General features: G+C 69.8%; 2 protein-coding genes across 3 annotated transcripts in view; both read left to right on the top strand.

Moving 5' to 3' along the window:
- The window catches only part of OGDH (oxoglutarate dehydrogenase), a 33374-nt gene extending 28530 nt beyond the window's left edge, over window positions 1-4844 (top strand). For both annotated transcript variants that reach the window (XM_084302369.1, XM_084302370.1), the window contains 11 exons: window positions 124-226; window positions 345-473; window positions 821-971; window positions 1237-1364; window positions 1462-1640; window positions 1731-1802; window positions 2266-2388; window positions 3125-3197; window positions 4028-4191; window positions 4341-4495; window positions 4591-4844. In XM_084302369.1, coding sequence (XP_084158495.1) covers window positions 124-226; window positions 345-473; window positions 821-971; window positions 1237-1364; window positions 1462-1640; window positions 1731-1802; window positions 2266-2388; window positions 3125-3197; window positions 4028-4191; window positions 4341-4495; window positions 4591-4711 — 1398 coding nt within the window. In that variant the 3' untranslated portion in view covers window positions 4712-4844. The remainder of the gene's footprint in view (window positions 1-123; window positions 227-344; window positions 474-820; window positions 972-1236; window positions 1365-1461; window positions 1641-1730; window positions 1803-2265; window positions 2389-3124; window positions 3198-4027; window positions 4192-4340; window positions 4496-4590) is intronic.
- Window positions 4845-5613: 769 nt separating this feature from the next.
- Window positions 5614-13987, top strand: ZMIZ2 (zinc finger MIZ-type containing 2). Its single transcript, XM_084302272.1, is given in 20 exon segments — window positions 5614-5832; window positions 7125-7258; window positions 7400-7514; window positions 7632-7834; window positions 7911-7968; window positions 7970-8104; window positions 8179-8442; window positions 8519-8692; window positions 8789-8854; window positions 8951-9122; window positions 9698-9842; window positions 10627-10837; window positions 10918-11023; window positions 11101-11258; window positions 11337-11404; window positions 11878-11946; window positions 12054-12298; window positions 12438-12610; window positions 13409-13609; window positions 13716-13987. Coding segments are annotated over 19 exon segments (2721 nt in total). The 5' UTR covers window positions 5614-5832; window positions 7125-7208; the 3' UTR covers window positions 13824-13987.
- The last annotated feature ends 237 nt before the right edge of the window (window positions 13988-14224 follow it).

The following is a 14224-nucleotide window of genomic DNA, read 5'->3' as shown; positions in this document are numbered from 1 at the left end:
CCCTGCTGCAGGGACCGGCTGTGCCCCCCAGGACCCTTGCAAGCTTGTGCTGAGGCCCCCAGGCTCAGCACCCTTGTCTGGAGCCTCCTCCCTAACGCTTTTTCGCCTTGTTCTGCCTCTCAGGAGGAAATTGCTAAGTATGATAAGATATGCGAGGAGGCCCATGCGAGATCCAAGGATGAGAAGATTTTGCACATCAAGCACTGGCTGGACTCACCCTGGCCTGGTCAGTCGCTAGCAACTTTTGGAGGTCCCTGGCAAGTAGCCTGGCTCCCCTAAAGCCAGCCGGGGCTCCTGGTGCTGTGACAACTGTTAGTAAACGTGAGCAAACCCCCTGCTTGCAGGTTTCTTCACTCTGGACGGCCAGCCCCGCAGCATGACCTGCCCTTCCACCGGCCTGAACGAGGAGGACTTGACGCACATCGGCCAAGTGGCCAGCTCCGTGCCGGTGGAGGATTTCACTATCCACGGAGGTAGGGGCGAGCTGCAGCTCTGCCGGGCTGTGCGCTGCCAGGGGAGGGGATGTGGGTGAGGGCTGGAACAACGCCTGGAAGGAGGGGCAGGGGGGATGTCACAGCACCCAGACACGCTTCTTTGCGGCACCGCGAATCGGTTCACGAGGGAGCTGTGGTTAAGGGACCGAGGAGCAGCTCCTCCTCGGAGCTCATCCTTCCCTGCACTCCTGCTTCCTCGTTCCTGTGCCTCCCTCCCACACAGGCACAGCCTCTACCCGAGGCGTTTGCGGTTTCCCAGTCCTCAGGCGGGCTGTGGGACAGGCGCCTTGTCACCGAGCGCCCTCCTGCACCTTCTGTCCCCGCAGGTCTGAGCCGTATCCTGAAAACCCGCGGGGAGATGGTGAAGAACAGGACTGTGGACTGGGCCCTGGCCGAGTACATGGCATTCGGCTCCCTCCTCAAAGAGGGCATCCACATCCGCCTGAGCGGCCAGGACGTCGAGAGGGGGACGTTCAGGTAGAGCAGCGCGTTGGCTCCAGGCAGTCACAGCCTTCTGGAAGGGATCCAAAGTGACGCGGTCTTTGTCCTGTTTTTTTTTTGGTTTTGTGTTTTTTTTTTTTTGGCCGTTTTGAGCCCTCGTTGGCAAAAGAAGTCCAGGAGAGTGCATCAAGCAGCTGGTGCCACGAGCCGGGAAGGGGAAGTTGGCTGGGGTAGAGCCCCGATGAGGCAGCAGCTTGTGTTTGGCGGGGTGGTGACGGAGACGTGCTGTCCTCTCTTCCAGCCATCGCCACCACGTCCTGCACGACCAGAACGTGGACAAGAGGACCTGCATCCCCATGAACCACCTGTGGCCCAACCAGGCTCCCTACACCGTCTGCAACAGCTCCCTGTCCGAGTACGGCGTCCTTGGTGAGCGGGGGGCTCCGCACCCACCCCCAGGGCCAGGCCGTGGGGGGGGCTCCGGGAAGACGACCTTCTCCTCCTCCTCCTCCTCTTCCTCCCACAGGCTTCGAGCTGGGTTTTGCCATGGCCAGCCCCAACGCCCTGGTGCTTTGGGAGGCCCAGTTTGGGGACTTCCACAACACCGCCCAGTGCATTATCGACCAGTTCATCTGTCCCGGGCAGGCCAAGTGGGTGAGGCAGAACGGCATCGTCCTGCTGCTTCCCCATGGCATGGAGGGCATGGTGAGGACCTGGGCACCCCGAGGTGCTGGGCGCGAGGCCGTGCTTTATGGCACCCGCTGCAGCTGCTCGTGCCGTTTGCTTCACCTGCAGGGTCCCGAGCACTCGTCTGCCCGCCCGGAGCGATTCTTGCAGATGTGCAATGACGATCCCGACGTCTTCCCTGTGAGTGGCAGCCATGCCGAGCTCAGCCCGGCCCTCCTGCTTGTCCCTGCTGGGGCCCTCGCTGTGCCCTGGATCTTGTCCTAACACTCGGGGGAGGGAGCAGCCCCCAGGGGGGCTCCGGGAGGCGTTTTGGTTGGGGGTCCCTGCGCTGCAGCTGGCTGCGCTCGGCAGAGGGGCTGCACCCGGTGCCGAGGCTTGCAGCCACGCTGCCTCTGTGCCTGCTGCGTCCCCAAAAGTGCTGTGACACGGTGGGGAGGGAGTTCCTGGCTGCCCCAGGGCGCAAAGATGCAGCCTGCCCAGGTGCTGCGGGTTCTGTGTGCTGTGGAGGGAGCGGGACAGGGCAGAAGGGGGGCGAGAGGAGAGGCAGGGGCTGCGTGCCACCGGCCTTCCCGCCAGCCGGAGCGCTGGGGCTAAGAGGCACTCGTGTTTCTGGAAACCCTCTGAACTGTGCTTGTCGAGGCAGAAACTGGACGACTTTGACGTGCGCCAGCTGTACGACTGCAACTGGATCGTCGTGAACTGCTCCACTCCAGCCAACTTCTTCCACGTCCTCCGGCGCCAGATCCTCCTGCCTTTCCGCAAGCCGGTCAGTACCAGCGGGCCTGTGCTTTCTGCTCCGCTTCACACAGCTGCAAGCCAGGGCAGGGCAGCCCCGGGTCCGTGCCGAGCCTGAGGATGGGGCTCGGGGCAGCAAATGTGGGCAGAGCAGGGCTAGCAGCGAGGCAGAGCCCGGAGCACAACGCGGGAAGCGCTGGGAGCTGCTGGCGGGGCTGCTCCCGGGTTAAAATCCCCGCTGTCCTTGGGAGGATGGAGCAGCCCCTCTGCTCTCGTGCCCTGCGTGTCACTGCGTACCCACGGCCAGGCGAGCGGGCAGCCTGAGTCCGAGCCAGCGAGGAGCAAGGACCTTGTGGTGCTGGGGTTGCTGCGGTACAGGACGTGCTGCGAGCCGGTCCCCGCAGGCTGGGGTGGCCGCGAGCCCTTCCAACACTCGGTGGGCAGGGCAGAGACGTCAGGGCTGGGGGCACTGACAAATAATCCAGCGCAGCCTACACCTCCTGGCGCTGCGGCCGCGCGAGGGAGGCAGGTCCCTGGCAGCTCTGCAGCCTCTTCCCAGGGGAAATCCAGGCTGGGAAAGCAGGTGGGGGTGGCAGCGCCGAGCCTCCTGCAGCGCAGCAGCGAGCGAGGAGCAAATCTCTGCTGGCAGCTCCCGGTCAGAGGCAGGGGAAGGCGGGCAGGACGGGCAGGCTCTGCTGTTTGTTGGCAGGGGAGGCGGTTCTGGCGCGGCTGACCGCCTCGCTCTGCCTCTTCTCCTTCCCCTGCAGCTGATAATCTTCACTCCAAAGTCGCTGCTGCGCCACCCCGAAGCTCGCTCCAGCTTCGATGACATGCTGCCAGGTACGAGGAGCGTGGAGCTGTTTGTCTGCCCGCACGCCGCGCTGCGGGATGAAGGGTGAAGGGCAGGCCTGGCTTGGTGTAAAGTCCTCCTGGCAGCAGCCTCCCCCCCGGCGGCTCCCGGCCAGTTTTTGCTTTTCTGGCTGAGGCCGAGCAGGGCTCACGCCAGCAGAGGCTGGGGTCCGCCGTGCCCGGAGGAAGCCCTGCTCCTTGCTCTGCAGGGCAGGGGCAGCGCTCACCCGAGTTGAGCTCAGGGTGTGCCGTGCTCTGAGCTAATTGGAGCCTCCCCTCATTAACGCTGTGTCTGGCGCCCTGGGGCGAGCTGCCGGCTCCGCCGGTTCCTCGCATGCGGCTGCAGCAGCTCATGAGGGTTTCCAGCACCTCCCGAGCCCGTCGGAGCAGCAGGGGGGGCTCTCTGTGTGGCAAGGAAGACCCCCGGCTTGGCTTCCCGAGCTACCACCTCCATCCGGCTTAATCCCTGCCCTCACAGCATGGGGACGTGGTGAAATAGGGCTGGGGGTGGGATAGGGCCGGCTCTCCGCAGGCGTGAGCCGTGTTGGGTCCCCTGCCGCGGTCCTGCCGTGCGGTCTCAGCCCCACGCCTCCACAGTCTCCCCGACCACGCTCCCCCCGGCACCCAGAGCCACTTTTCCCAACCCTTGAGATAAGCAGCCCCTGGGCAGCTCCTCCCCGCATTCCTGCCTCAATCTCCCTTCTCCTTTTTGGCCGAGCCACCTGGTTTCGGGGGCTTCCCGGAGCCTCCCGTCACCGGCTGCGCCCTGCCGGTGCCGGCGCAGTGCCCGTGCCGCTGAGGGTGGCGTTGTGTCCTCGCAGGCACCCATTTCCTCCGCGTCATCCCCGACAGCGGCCCCGCAGCCCAGAACCCCGCCAACGTCAAGCGGGTGCTGTTCTGCACCGGCAAGGTGTACTACGACCTGACGCGGGAGCGCAAGGCCCGGCAGATGGAGGCCGACGTGGCCATCACCAGGGTGGAGCAGGTGAGGCCCCCCCCCGGCACCCGTGGCCACGCTCAAAGGCCTCGTGGCTGGGGCGCGATGAGCAGGAGGAGGGCGGGAGGCGGAGGTTTGGCTGTGCCGCTGGTCCCGGCTGCGGCCCCCTCCTCATTTCTCCCTCTGCCCCTCCGCAGCTGTCCCCGTTCCCCTTCGACCTCCTGCAGAAGGAGGCGCAGAAGTACCCCAACGCCGAGCTGGTGTGGTGCCAGGAGGAGCACAAGAACCAGGGCTACTACGACTACGTCAAGCCCCGGCTGCGCACCACCATCAACCGGGCCAAGCCCGTGTGGTAAGGAGCGGGGCCGGGACCCCACCGCGGGGCCGTGCCGGGGCAGGGGGGGGGCTCTTCTGGTGCCCCTGACCCCGCTGCCGCCTCCCATGCAGGTACGCGGGGAGGGAGCCGGCCGCTGCCCCCGCCACGGGCAACAAGAAGACGCACCTGACGGAGCTGCAGCGCCTGCTGGACACGGCCTTCAACCTGGACGCCTTCAAGGACCTGGCCTGAGCCCCCCCCCCCCCCCCCCCCGCGTGGCCGCAGCAGCATGCCCCCGGCGCCGTCTGTCCGTCTGTCTGTCCGTCTGTCTGTCTCTCGCTCGCCTCCCGTCTCCGTCCTTAACTACAGACCTTGGAAACTAAAACGCCCGGCGCCTCCGCTCCTTGTCCGTCCGTTGTGCGCCGGGGGGAAGAGGGGCTGCGACCCCCCCCTCCCTCCATGGGTTTGGGGAGGATTTGGGGGCTCCGTCCTCGTGGAGCCACCCCGGGGCTGGGGGTCGGGTTCTGGCTGTGGGGTGCGCGATGCGACAGCGGCTTCCTCCCTGTCCCAGTTCCTCCCAGTTCCTCCCAGTGCAGGTTGCCCAGAGTGCTGGGGGAGGATGGGGCGACCCCCAGGGACCCCCCACGGGCCGGGGCTGCCCCCCCCCCAAATAAACACCGAGCTCCTGGCGCCGACCCCACTCGTGCCCATCACTCTGTCCCCATGGGGTGCGGCGTCCCCCTCACCCACCCGTGTGCCTCTGCCCCTCCCCAGCACCCCCTCACCCCAGTGCTGGGTCCGTGCCCCCCCCACGCGTGTCACAACCCCCCCCCACTCACATCCCACGCCCCCCCTCCCCCCTCCCTCTGCCCTCATCTCGCTGCGCCCCCGCGCAGCGCCGCGCGCATCCCCACCCCTACCCCCACCCCCACGCCGAACACGCGTGGGTTCTGTGCCCCCCCCCCCCCCACCAGGTCCTCGCTCCCTGTCTCGGCACTCGGCTGCCCACGCCTGGCGGGGGGGGGGGGGGGCAGGGGGGGGGGGAGGGGCGGGGCGGGGCCGCGCACGGCGCAGAGCTCCCGGCCCCATTGTGCGCGGCGCGCGGCGGCGCGGGCACGGCGCGGGCTCGGCTCGGCCCGGCCCGGTTCGGCTCGGCCCCGCCCCGCCCCGCCGCGGCTCCGCGCCCCCCCACCCCCCCCCCCCACCTCCCCCAGCCCTCCCCCACCCCCCTCCCTTCTTTCCCCTCCCCCTCCCTCCCTCCCCCGCCGCCGCGCCATGGAGCCGGGGCCGCGCGCGGGCTGAAAATCCCGCGCAGCTTCCGCGCAGCCGCGCGCGCACGGCGCCGCCAGGGCCATCTTGGGCCGCTCGGCTCGGTGAGTGCGGGGGGGGAACGGGGGGCACCGGGGGGGGCACCGGAGGGCACGGGGGGGGGGACCCCGCGCGCAGTTTTGCGCCACCCGGGGCTCGGCTGAAAATCGCCCCCCCCCCCCCCATCCTTCCCCCGTGGGGCAGCGGTGGGGCCGTTGCCGTGGGAACTGCGCCGCGGGTGGGGGGGGGGAAAAACGCGGGGGGGGGCCCGGCGCGGCGCTGTCACGGCCCCCCGGGACTTGTCACGGCGCCGCCGTGGGCCCACCGCCGTGGGCAGCCCCTGTGGGGGGGGGTCCCGGCCCACGCAGGGTCCGGGCACGGCGCTGTCACGGAGCGAGGAGGCGTGGGGGGGGCGAATGTGGCCCCCCCGTGTTGTCCCCCCCACCTCCAGGCCCCGGCCGTGGGACCCCCCCCCCCCACCGTGCCGTGTCCCCGCGCCCTGGGGTCTGCGGGGATGGCACCACCCCAAGGGGGACCCCAGGGAGCAGGCAGCACGCAGGGGGGTGGGGGACGGGGGGCGCTGGGGGGTTGTCACCCCCCCCCAAATGTCACCGCGCCGCCCCCATCCCTGCCACCTTTGCGTGGGGACAGGGGGGGAAGCGAAAGCGCCGGGGTGACCTCGGCCGGGCTGGGCTGGAAATACCCCGGGCAGCGCCGGCGTTTCCCTGGCGAGGGTGGGGGGCGAGGCGGGGGGCACGTCCGCTGTCACCGTCAGCATCGTCACCATCGTCGTCGTCGTCGTTGTCCCCCCCCCCCAAGCTCTGCCCTGGCTGCCACGGAAAGTCCCCGCGGTTTCCCCGACCCCTTGGTGCTGGGGGGGGGCAGCCACGTCCCGGCCCCCAGCACCCAGCGCGGGGGCTGCTCCCACAGGGATTTCAGGGGGACGCCCGTGGAGAGGGGACAGCGAGCGGGGAGGGGACCGGGGTGCCCCGTCCCTAGGAGTGTCCCCCCGCTACCAGGACATCCCGGGGGGGTTTTTTTGGGGACCCGGTGCCCCCCAGCAGCCCCACGGCCAGCAGCAGGGGCAGGCGCGTGCCGGCGCGGTCCCCGTGCCAGGCTGGGCAGGACGCCAAGTCCCTGTGCCGGGAGGCCGGGGGGAGGCCGTGCCCGCCAGGGAGGCTCCGCGCCTCTCCCAGCACCGCCACCCGGCATCGGGGACCCCGAGGACCTTGGGGTAAGGGCTGTGAGAGGGTGGGGGGGGGCTGTGCCCCGGGGTGTCCCCCCACCTCTTTTCCCGGTGCCGTCCCCGCGGCTCCCTTCCCTGCCCCTGACCCGCGGTTTCCTGTGCCTCCCGCAGCCCCGGTGCCGGTGCCGCCGTCCCGCAGCCGGCGCAGCGCCCGCCGCAGCCTCGGAGGAGCCAGCCCGCGCCCGCCCGCGGCCGATGAACCCCATGAACCCCATGAAACCGTCGCTGCCGCCCACGCCGCACGGGTGAGCGTGGGTCGGTGCCGGGCCGTGACGCCCCCCTCCCCCCCCCCCCCCCCCCTCGTCCCCGGCCCCCGGTGCCACCCGGGCGCGTGGCCTCCTCCGTGTGTCCTTCCTTCGTCTTAATTAAGTTGTTTTTCTTTCTAGTGATGGTTCATTTGCATACGAGGCTGTTCCTTGGCAACCAAGCACCAATCAGCCGGCGGGATCCCTCTCCGTGGTAACCACCGTGTGGGGTGTCAGCAACACCTCCCAGAGCCAGGTACCGCCGGCACCCTGCCCCCAGCCCCGGGCGCCCCCGGGACCCCCGCGCCGCCGCCCCCGGGGGCCTGACGTGGTTCCCCACCCACCCCCTCGCCTCCTCCTCCGCACCCCCCAGGTTTTCGGCAGCCCCATGGGCCCCGGGGGGAGCAGCTCCAGCACCCCGCTGCTGCCCGGCATGGCCGGCACCGGCTCGGGCATGAGCTCGCCGCAGTTCCTGGCGCAGCAGCCCTTCGCCGAGGGCGCCCCCGGCAAGGGCTACGTGCAGCAGAGCGTCTACGGCCGCGGCTCCTACCCCGGGGGACCGGGCTTTGCCCCCAGGTAAGGCGGGCTCCGCGCCGCGGCACGCTGCCGCCGGCCGCCACGGCGCTCCTTCCCCGCTCCCTGTCCTCCGCAGCTACGCGGGCAGCCCGAGCGGCCCCGGCGGGATGGGGCTCCCCTCGCACGCCGGCCGGCCCCCCCGCCGACTTCACCCAAGCAGCCGCCGCCGCCGCCGTGGCCGCCGCCGCCGCCACGGCCACCGCCACGGCCACGGCCACGGTGGCGGCGCTGCAGGAGAAGCAGAGCCAGGAGCTGAGCCAGTACGGGGCGGTAAGAGCCCGGCGGCGGCGGGGGCGGGCGGCGGGGGCGGCGGGGCCGGGGTGACCGCTGTCTCCGTGCCGCAGATGGGAGCGGGGCAGCCCTTCAGCAGCCAGTTCCTGCCCCACGCGGCGCCACGCGGCCCCGCCGTGCCCGCCGGTATGAGCCCGGCCGGCATGGCGGGCGTCATGGGCCCCTCGGGCATGGCCCCCATGAGCATGAGCCCCGCGCGGGCGCCCGGCATGAGCGCCCTGTACGGCGGCCAGCGGATGCCGCAGCACGCGTACCCCGGCCCCCCCCAGAGCCAGCAGCTCCCACGCCAGGGCGTCAAGCGGGCGTACTCCAGTGAGGTGAGTGTGGGAACGGGGTGCCTGCGCCCACCCCAGTGCGGTGGGACCGTGCCCGGTGCTGACGCTGCGCCCGCAGGGATACCCGGCACAGCAGTACCTGCAGGGCGGGCAGTACCCCGCTGCCGGCACCCAGTACGCCCCCAGCGCCCCCCAGCCCTCCGCTCCGTCCCCGTCCTACCCCGGGCACAGGATGCAGCCGGGCATGGGCCAGTACCTCTCCGCCTCGGGCAGCGCCGGGCCCTACTACAAGGTACAGAAGGGGCCAGCGGGCACGGGGACGAGGGCTGGGGGGGGCCGGGATGCGGGACGCGGGTGCCAGCCCTGGGGGACGTCCCTCTCCCCGCAGCCAGCCGAGCAGTTCAACGGGCAGGGCGCCAGCTTCGGTACCTACAGCCAGGCGGCCATCAACGGGGTGAGTCCTCGCGGCGTGGACGTGTCCCGGGACGGTGCCCGGTGCCGGCGGTGCCCGGTCCCCGCCGCTCACTGACGGTGCCGGTGCCCCCCGCAGCCGGGCCGGTCGATGCCGGGGTACCCCAGCTCGCCCCTGCCCGGGAACCCCACGCCGCCCATGACGCCGGGGAGCAGCATGGCGCCCTACATGTCCCCCGGCCAGGACGTCAAGTCGCCCTTCCTGCCCGACATGAAGCCCGGCATCGCCGCCCTGCACCCCTCGCCCTCGGGTAGGGGCTGGGCCCACCGCCCGCTGCAGGGGGCATCGCCCCTTTAAGGGCTGGGTGCTGCAGGGAGGGGTCTAGGGAGTGGGCGGGGCTTCTGCATAAAGGAGGCGTGGCCAAAGGGGTTGTGGCAGCTGGGGGCGGGGCCTTGCTGGCGCTGCCCATTAATGGGGCAGGGGGAGGGGCTTCGTGGGAAAGGGGGTGGGGCCATGGGGAAGGGGGAGGGGCTTCGTGGGGGTGGTGGCCTGGGTGGGAGGGGCTTTCCAATGGGGGTGTGGTGCTGCAGTGGGTGGGGCTTCTGTGGTGGGTGGGGTCTCATCGGGTGGGCGGGGCTTCAGGCAGAGGGGTTCTTAAATTGGGGGGGGGACCCCAACTGCTGCCCCACTGCACCTCCCTGACCCCCCACCACCACCCTACTGCACCCCCGTCCCCCTAAACCCTGCCCCACTGCACCCCCCTGACCCCCCACAACCACCCCACCGCATCCCCTGACCCCCCCCGGTGCCCTGTTACGTCCCCTGACCCCCCCCCCGCATCGCACCCCCTCCGGTCCCACCACCACCCCATTGCCCGCCCCACAGGGCCACCCCCCGGCGAGGAGCTGCGCCTCACCTTCCCGGTGCGCGACGGCGTGGTGCTGGAGCCCTTCCGCCTGCAGCACAACCTGGCCGTCAGCAACCACGTCTTCCAGCTGCGCGACTCCGTCTACAAGACGCTCATGATGAGGTCGGGGCGCGGGGCGGGGTGGGGAGGGGTGGGGAGGGGGTGGGGGCACGGCACACCCTGACACGGTGCCATGGGGGGCGGCACGGGGCCGCGAGGCGTAAGGGTGCAGCGCAGTGACGCATGGCACAGTGCGGTGCTCCATGGCACTGCACGCTATAGTGCTGCTCGGCACTATGCAGCACTGTACACCATAGTGCCCTGTGGTGCTATGTGGCACTGCACACCGTAGTGCTGCTCAGTGCTATGCAGCACTGCATGCCATAGTGCTGCTTGGTGCTATATGGCACTGCACGCCATAGTACTGCTTGGTGCTCCATGGCACTGCACGCCATAGTACTGCTCGGCACTATGCAGCACTGCACGCTGTGGTACTGCGTGGTGCTATATGGCACTGCACACCATAGTGCTGCTCGGTACTATGCAGCACTGCATGCTATAGTGCTGCGCAGTGCTATATGGCACTGCACACCATAGTGCCCTGTGGTGCTATATGGCACTGCACGCCATAGTGTTGCTCAGTACTATGCAGCACTGCATGCCATGGTGCCCTGTGGTGTTATATGGCACTGCACACCATAGTGCTGCTCAGTACTACGCAGCACTGCATGCCATAGTGCTCCGTGGTGCTATATGGCACTGCACACCATGGTGCTGCTCGGCACTGTGCAGCACTGCACGCCGTGGTGCCGCGCGGTGCTCCGCAGTTCTGCGCGCCGTAGTGCCGCATGGCGCGGCGCAGCCCCGCGCCCACCCGTGCCCTGCGCCCACCCGTGCCGCCCCCCAGGCCCGACCTGGAGCTGCAGTTCAAGTGCTACCACCACGAGGACCGGCAGATGAACACCAACTGGCCGGCCTCCGTGCAGGTCAGCGTCAACGCCACGCCGCTCACCATCGAGCGCGGCGACAACAAGACGTCGCACAAGCCGCTCTACCTGAAGCACGTCTGCCAGCCCGGCCGCAACACCATCCAGATCACCGTCACCGCCTGCTGCTGCGTGAGTGGGGGCGGCCGGGGCGGGCGGGGGCGCGGGGCCGCCCCTCACGCCGCTCCCCCCGCTGTCGCCCCCCCCCGCAGTCGCACCTCTTCGTGCTGCAGCTGGTGCACCGGCCCTCGGTGCGCTCGGTGCTGCAGGGCCTCATCAAGAAGCGCCTGCTGCCCGCCGAGCACTGCATCACCAAAAGTGAGTGCCGGGGACGGTGGGGGGGGCACCCCTCTCCTCACCACCTCCGCCACCAACCCCCCCCTCCCCGGCCTCAGTCAAGCGCAACTTCAGCAGCGGGACCATCCCGGGCACGCCGGGGCCCAACGGCGAGGACGGCGTGGAGCAGACGGCCATCAAGGTGTCCCTAAAGTGCCCCATCACCTTCCGACGCATCCAGCTCCCCGCCAGGGGCCACGACTGCCGGCACATACAGGTGGGCGCCGCGGGGACCCCCGTGTCCCCCCCCCCGTGTCCCCTGTCCCCGGAGCTCAGCCTCGTCTCTCCCCCGCAGTGCTTCGACCTGGAGTCCTACCTGCAGCTCAACTGCGAGCGGGGCACGTGGCGCTGCCCTGTCTGCAAGTGAGTGCGGCCCGCGGGGTCCCTTGTCCCTCGTGTCCCCTCGGGGATGCACCTTGGTGTCCCCAAAGAGCCATTCCTCGGTGTCCCCATGCAGCCGTCCCTCGGTGTCCCCATGGGGTTTCGATCGTGGTGTCTCCGTGAGGTTGTGCCCCATGCTCCTTGGTGAGCGTCGTGTCCCCATGGAGCCGTCCCTCGGTGTCCCTCGGTGTCCCCACCAGGCCATCCCTCGATGTGTCTCGGTGTCCCCTCGGGGCTGTGCCGTGGCGGTGCTGGGTGTCCTCGGTGTCCCTCGGTGTCCTCTCAGGGCCATCCCTCGGTGTCCCCATGGAGCTGTGCCTCAGTGTCCCTACGGGGACATCTCTCGGTGTCCCCACTCAGTGTCCCCGTGGCTTTGTCCCTCGCTGTCCCCACGGGGCCGCCCCTTGGGGCCCATCCCCGGGGCTCCGTCCTCACCCCCCTTACTCTGCCCGCAGTAAGACGGCGCTGCTGGAGGGGCTGGAGGTGGACCAGTACATGCTGGGCATCCTGATCTACATCCAGAAGTACGTAACGCCCCGAGCACCCCCGGGGTGGGCCGCGTGCCCCCCGTCGCCCCCCATCACCCCCCTATAACCCCCTCCCCACACCCCTGAGCCGCCGTCCCGCTCAGCTCGGACTACGAGGAGATCACCATCGACCCGACGTGCAGCTGGAAGCCCGTCCCCGTGAAACCCGACGTGCACGTCAAGGAGGAGCCGGACGGGCCGGCCTTGAAGCGCTGCCGGACCATGAGCCCCACGCACATGGTGCTGCCCAGCATCATGGAGATGATCGCCGCCCTGGGGCCCGGCTCCTCGCCTTTCCCGGCCCTGCCGCCCCCCGCCGCGCCCGCCCCCGCCGAGTACAGCGCCCAGGTGAGCGGGGGGCTCCCCGGCGTGTCCTCCCCCATCCCATCCCCGTAATGTCCCCCCCATCCCCGTAATGTCCCCCCCCCATCCCCATAATGTCCCCCCCTTCCGACGCCGACGCTCTGGCCCCCGTTTCCCTGCGGTAGGTTCTGGTTTCGCCGGGCCCGGCGGCTTCCCCGAGCCGTTCCCCCCGGCCGCCCCCGGCACGCCGACGCTGAGCGAGTTCGCGCCGGGGCCCCCCCCCGGCTCCTACCCGCCCGACCTCCCCGGCGGCCTCCTGCCCCCCGAGAAGCCGCCCGCGCCCCCTCTCTCCGGACAGGTCAGAGGGGCTGGGGGGGGGGGGGTGAGGATGAGGGTGGGGATGAAGATGGGAGGGGGAGGATGAAGGGGAGGGGGAGGATGGGGAGGGGGACGATGAGGATGGGGAGGGGGAGGATGATGAAGGTGGGGAGGGGGAGGAGGGGGAGGTTGAGGATGGGGAGGGGGAGGATGAAGGGGAGGAAGATGGGGAGGGGGAGGATGAGGATGGGGAGGGGGAGGATGATGAAGGTGGGGAGGGGGAGGATGGGGAGGATGAGGATGGGGAGGGGGAGGATGAAGGGGAGGAAGATGGGAGGGGGAGGATAAGGATGATGAAGATGGGGAGGGTGAGGAGGATGAAGACGGTGAGGATGATGAGGGTGAGGATGAAGAGGGTGATGGGGAAGATGATGAGGGGGGTGAGGATGATGGTGAAGGGTGAGGAAGGGGAGGGGGAGGTTGAGGATGGGGAGGGTGAGGATGAGGTGAGGGTAGGAGGAGGGGGAGCATGAGGATAGTGATGAGGAGGATGATGAAGGTGAGGATGATGAGGACTGAGGGTAAGGATGAGGAGGGTGATGAAGGTGAGGGTGAGGATGATGAAGATGGTGAGGATGAAGGTGAGGGTGAGGATGATGAGGAGGGCGGAGGATGATGACGGTGAGGGTGAGGAGGGGGGGACGAAGACGGTGATTGGGAAGGATGATGCTGAGGAGGGTGAGGATGAGGAGGGTGAGGATGATGAAGATGGCGCTGGGGAGGATGACGCTGGTGATGGTGATGATGATGATGATGGTGACGAAGGCTCTCCCCCCAGCTGCCTCCCGCGGGCCGGATGGAGCCGTCCACGCGGCGGCCCTGGGCAGCACCGCGCAGCCCCTGCCCCACCGGCCCCGCGCCCCCCACCCGGCCCCCCCCGGGGCCCTTCTGCCCCCCCGGGGGGGCACGGCCCCGACCTGGCCTTCGGCCCCGCGCCGCCATGGCGGGCAGCAGCGAGGGGCCCGAGCCAGCGCTGGACGTGAGTTACGGGTGTGTGTGTGTGGTTAAAGGCGGGGGGGGGGGTTATGGGGGTTATTTTAGTTTTTGGGGGGGGGGCTGACGGTGTCGGCCGTGCCCCCCCCCAGCTGCTCCCCGAGCTGACGAACCCCGACGAGCTGCTGTCCTACCTGGGCCCCCCCGACCTGCCCAGCAGCAGCAACGACGACCTGCTGGCCCTCTTCGAGAACAACTGAGGGGCCGGCACCCCCCCCCCACGAGACCCCGAGACCCCCCCCCCCAAATTCTAACCCCCCTGTTGGGGTGGGGGGGGGGGGGCTGCGGACGGACGGACGGACGGGCGGCGGGATGGGCCGGACAGACTCCAAGCACAAGGCTGTACATATGTACAAACACTACCCCCCCCCCCACCCAAAACCCCCCCCCCCCCGCACCCCCTCCCCGCTCTATTAAAGCCTTTCTGGCCCCCCGGGCCTCGCCTGTCCCTGCTGCAACACGGGGGGGGGGGGGGGGCACGGGGAGGGGGGGTGGTTTTGGGGGGGGGGGCTTTTTGCAGGGGGGGGCTTTTGTTTTTTTTTTTTTTTGGGGGGGGGGGCCCTTTGGGGGGGTCTTTTAGGAGGGAGCTCTTTTGGGGGGC

Source organism: Netta rufina (assembly GCF_964035555.1).
Source record: "Netta rufina genome assembly, chromosome: 27".
NCBI lineage: Eukaryota > Metazoa > Chordata > Aves > Anseriformes > Anatidae > Netta > Netta rufina.
This window is presented reverse-complemented; position numbering and strand designations above follow the sequence as displayed.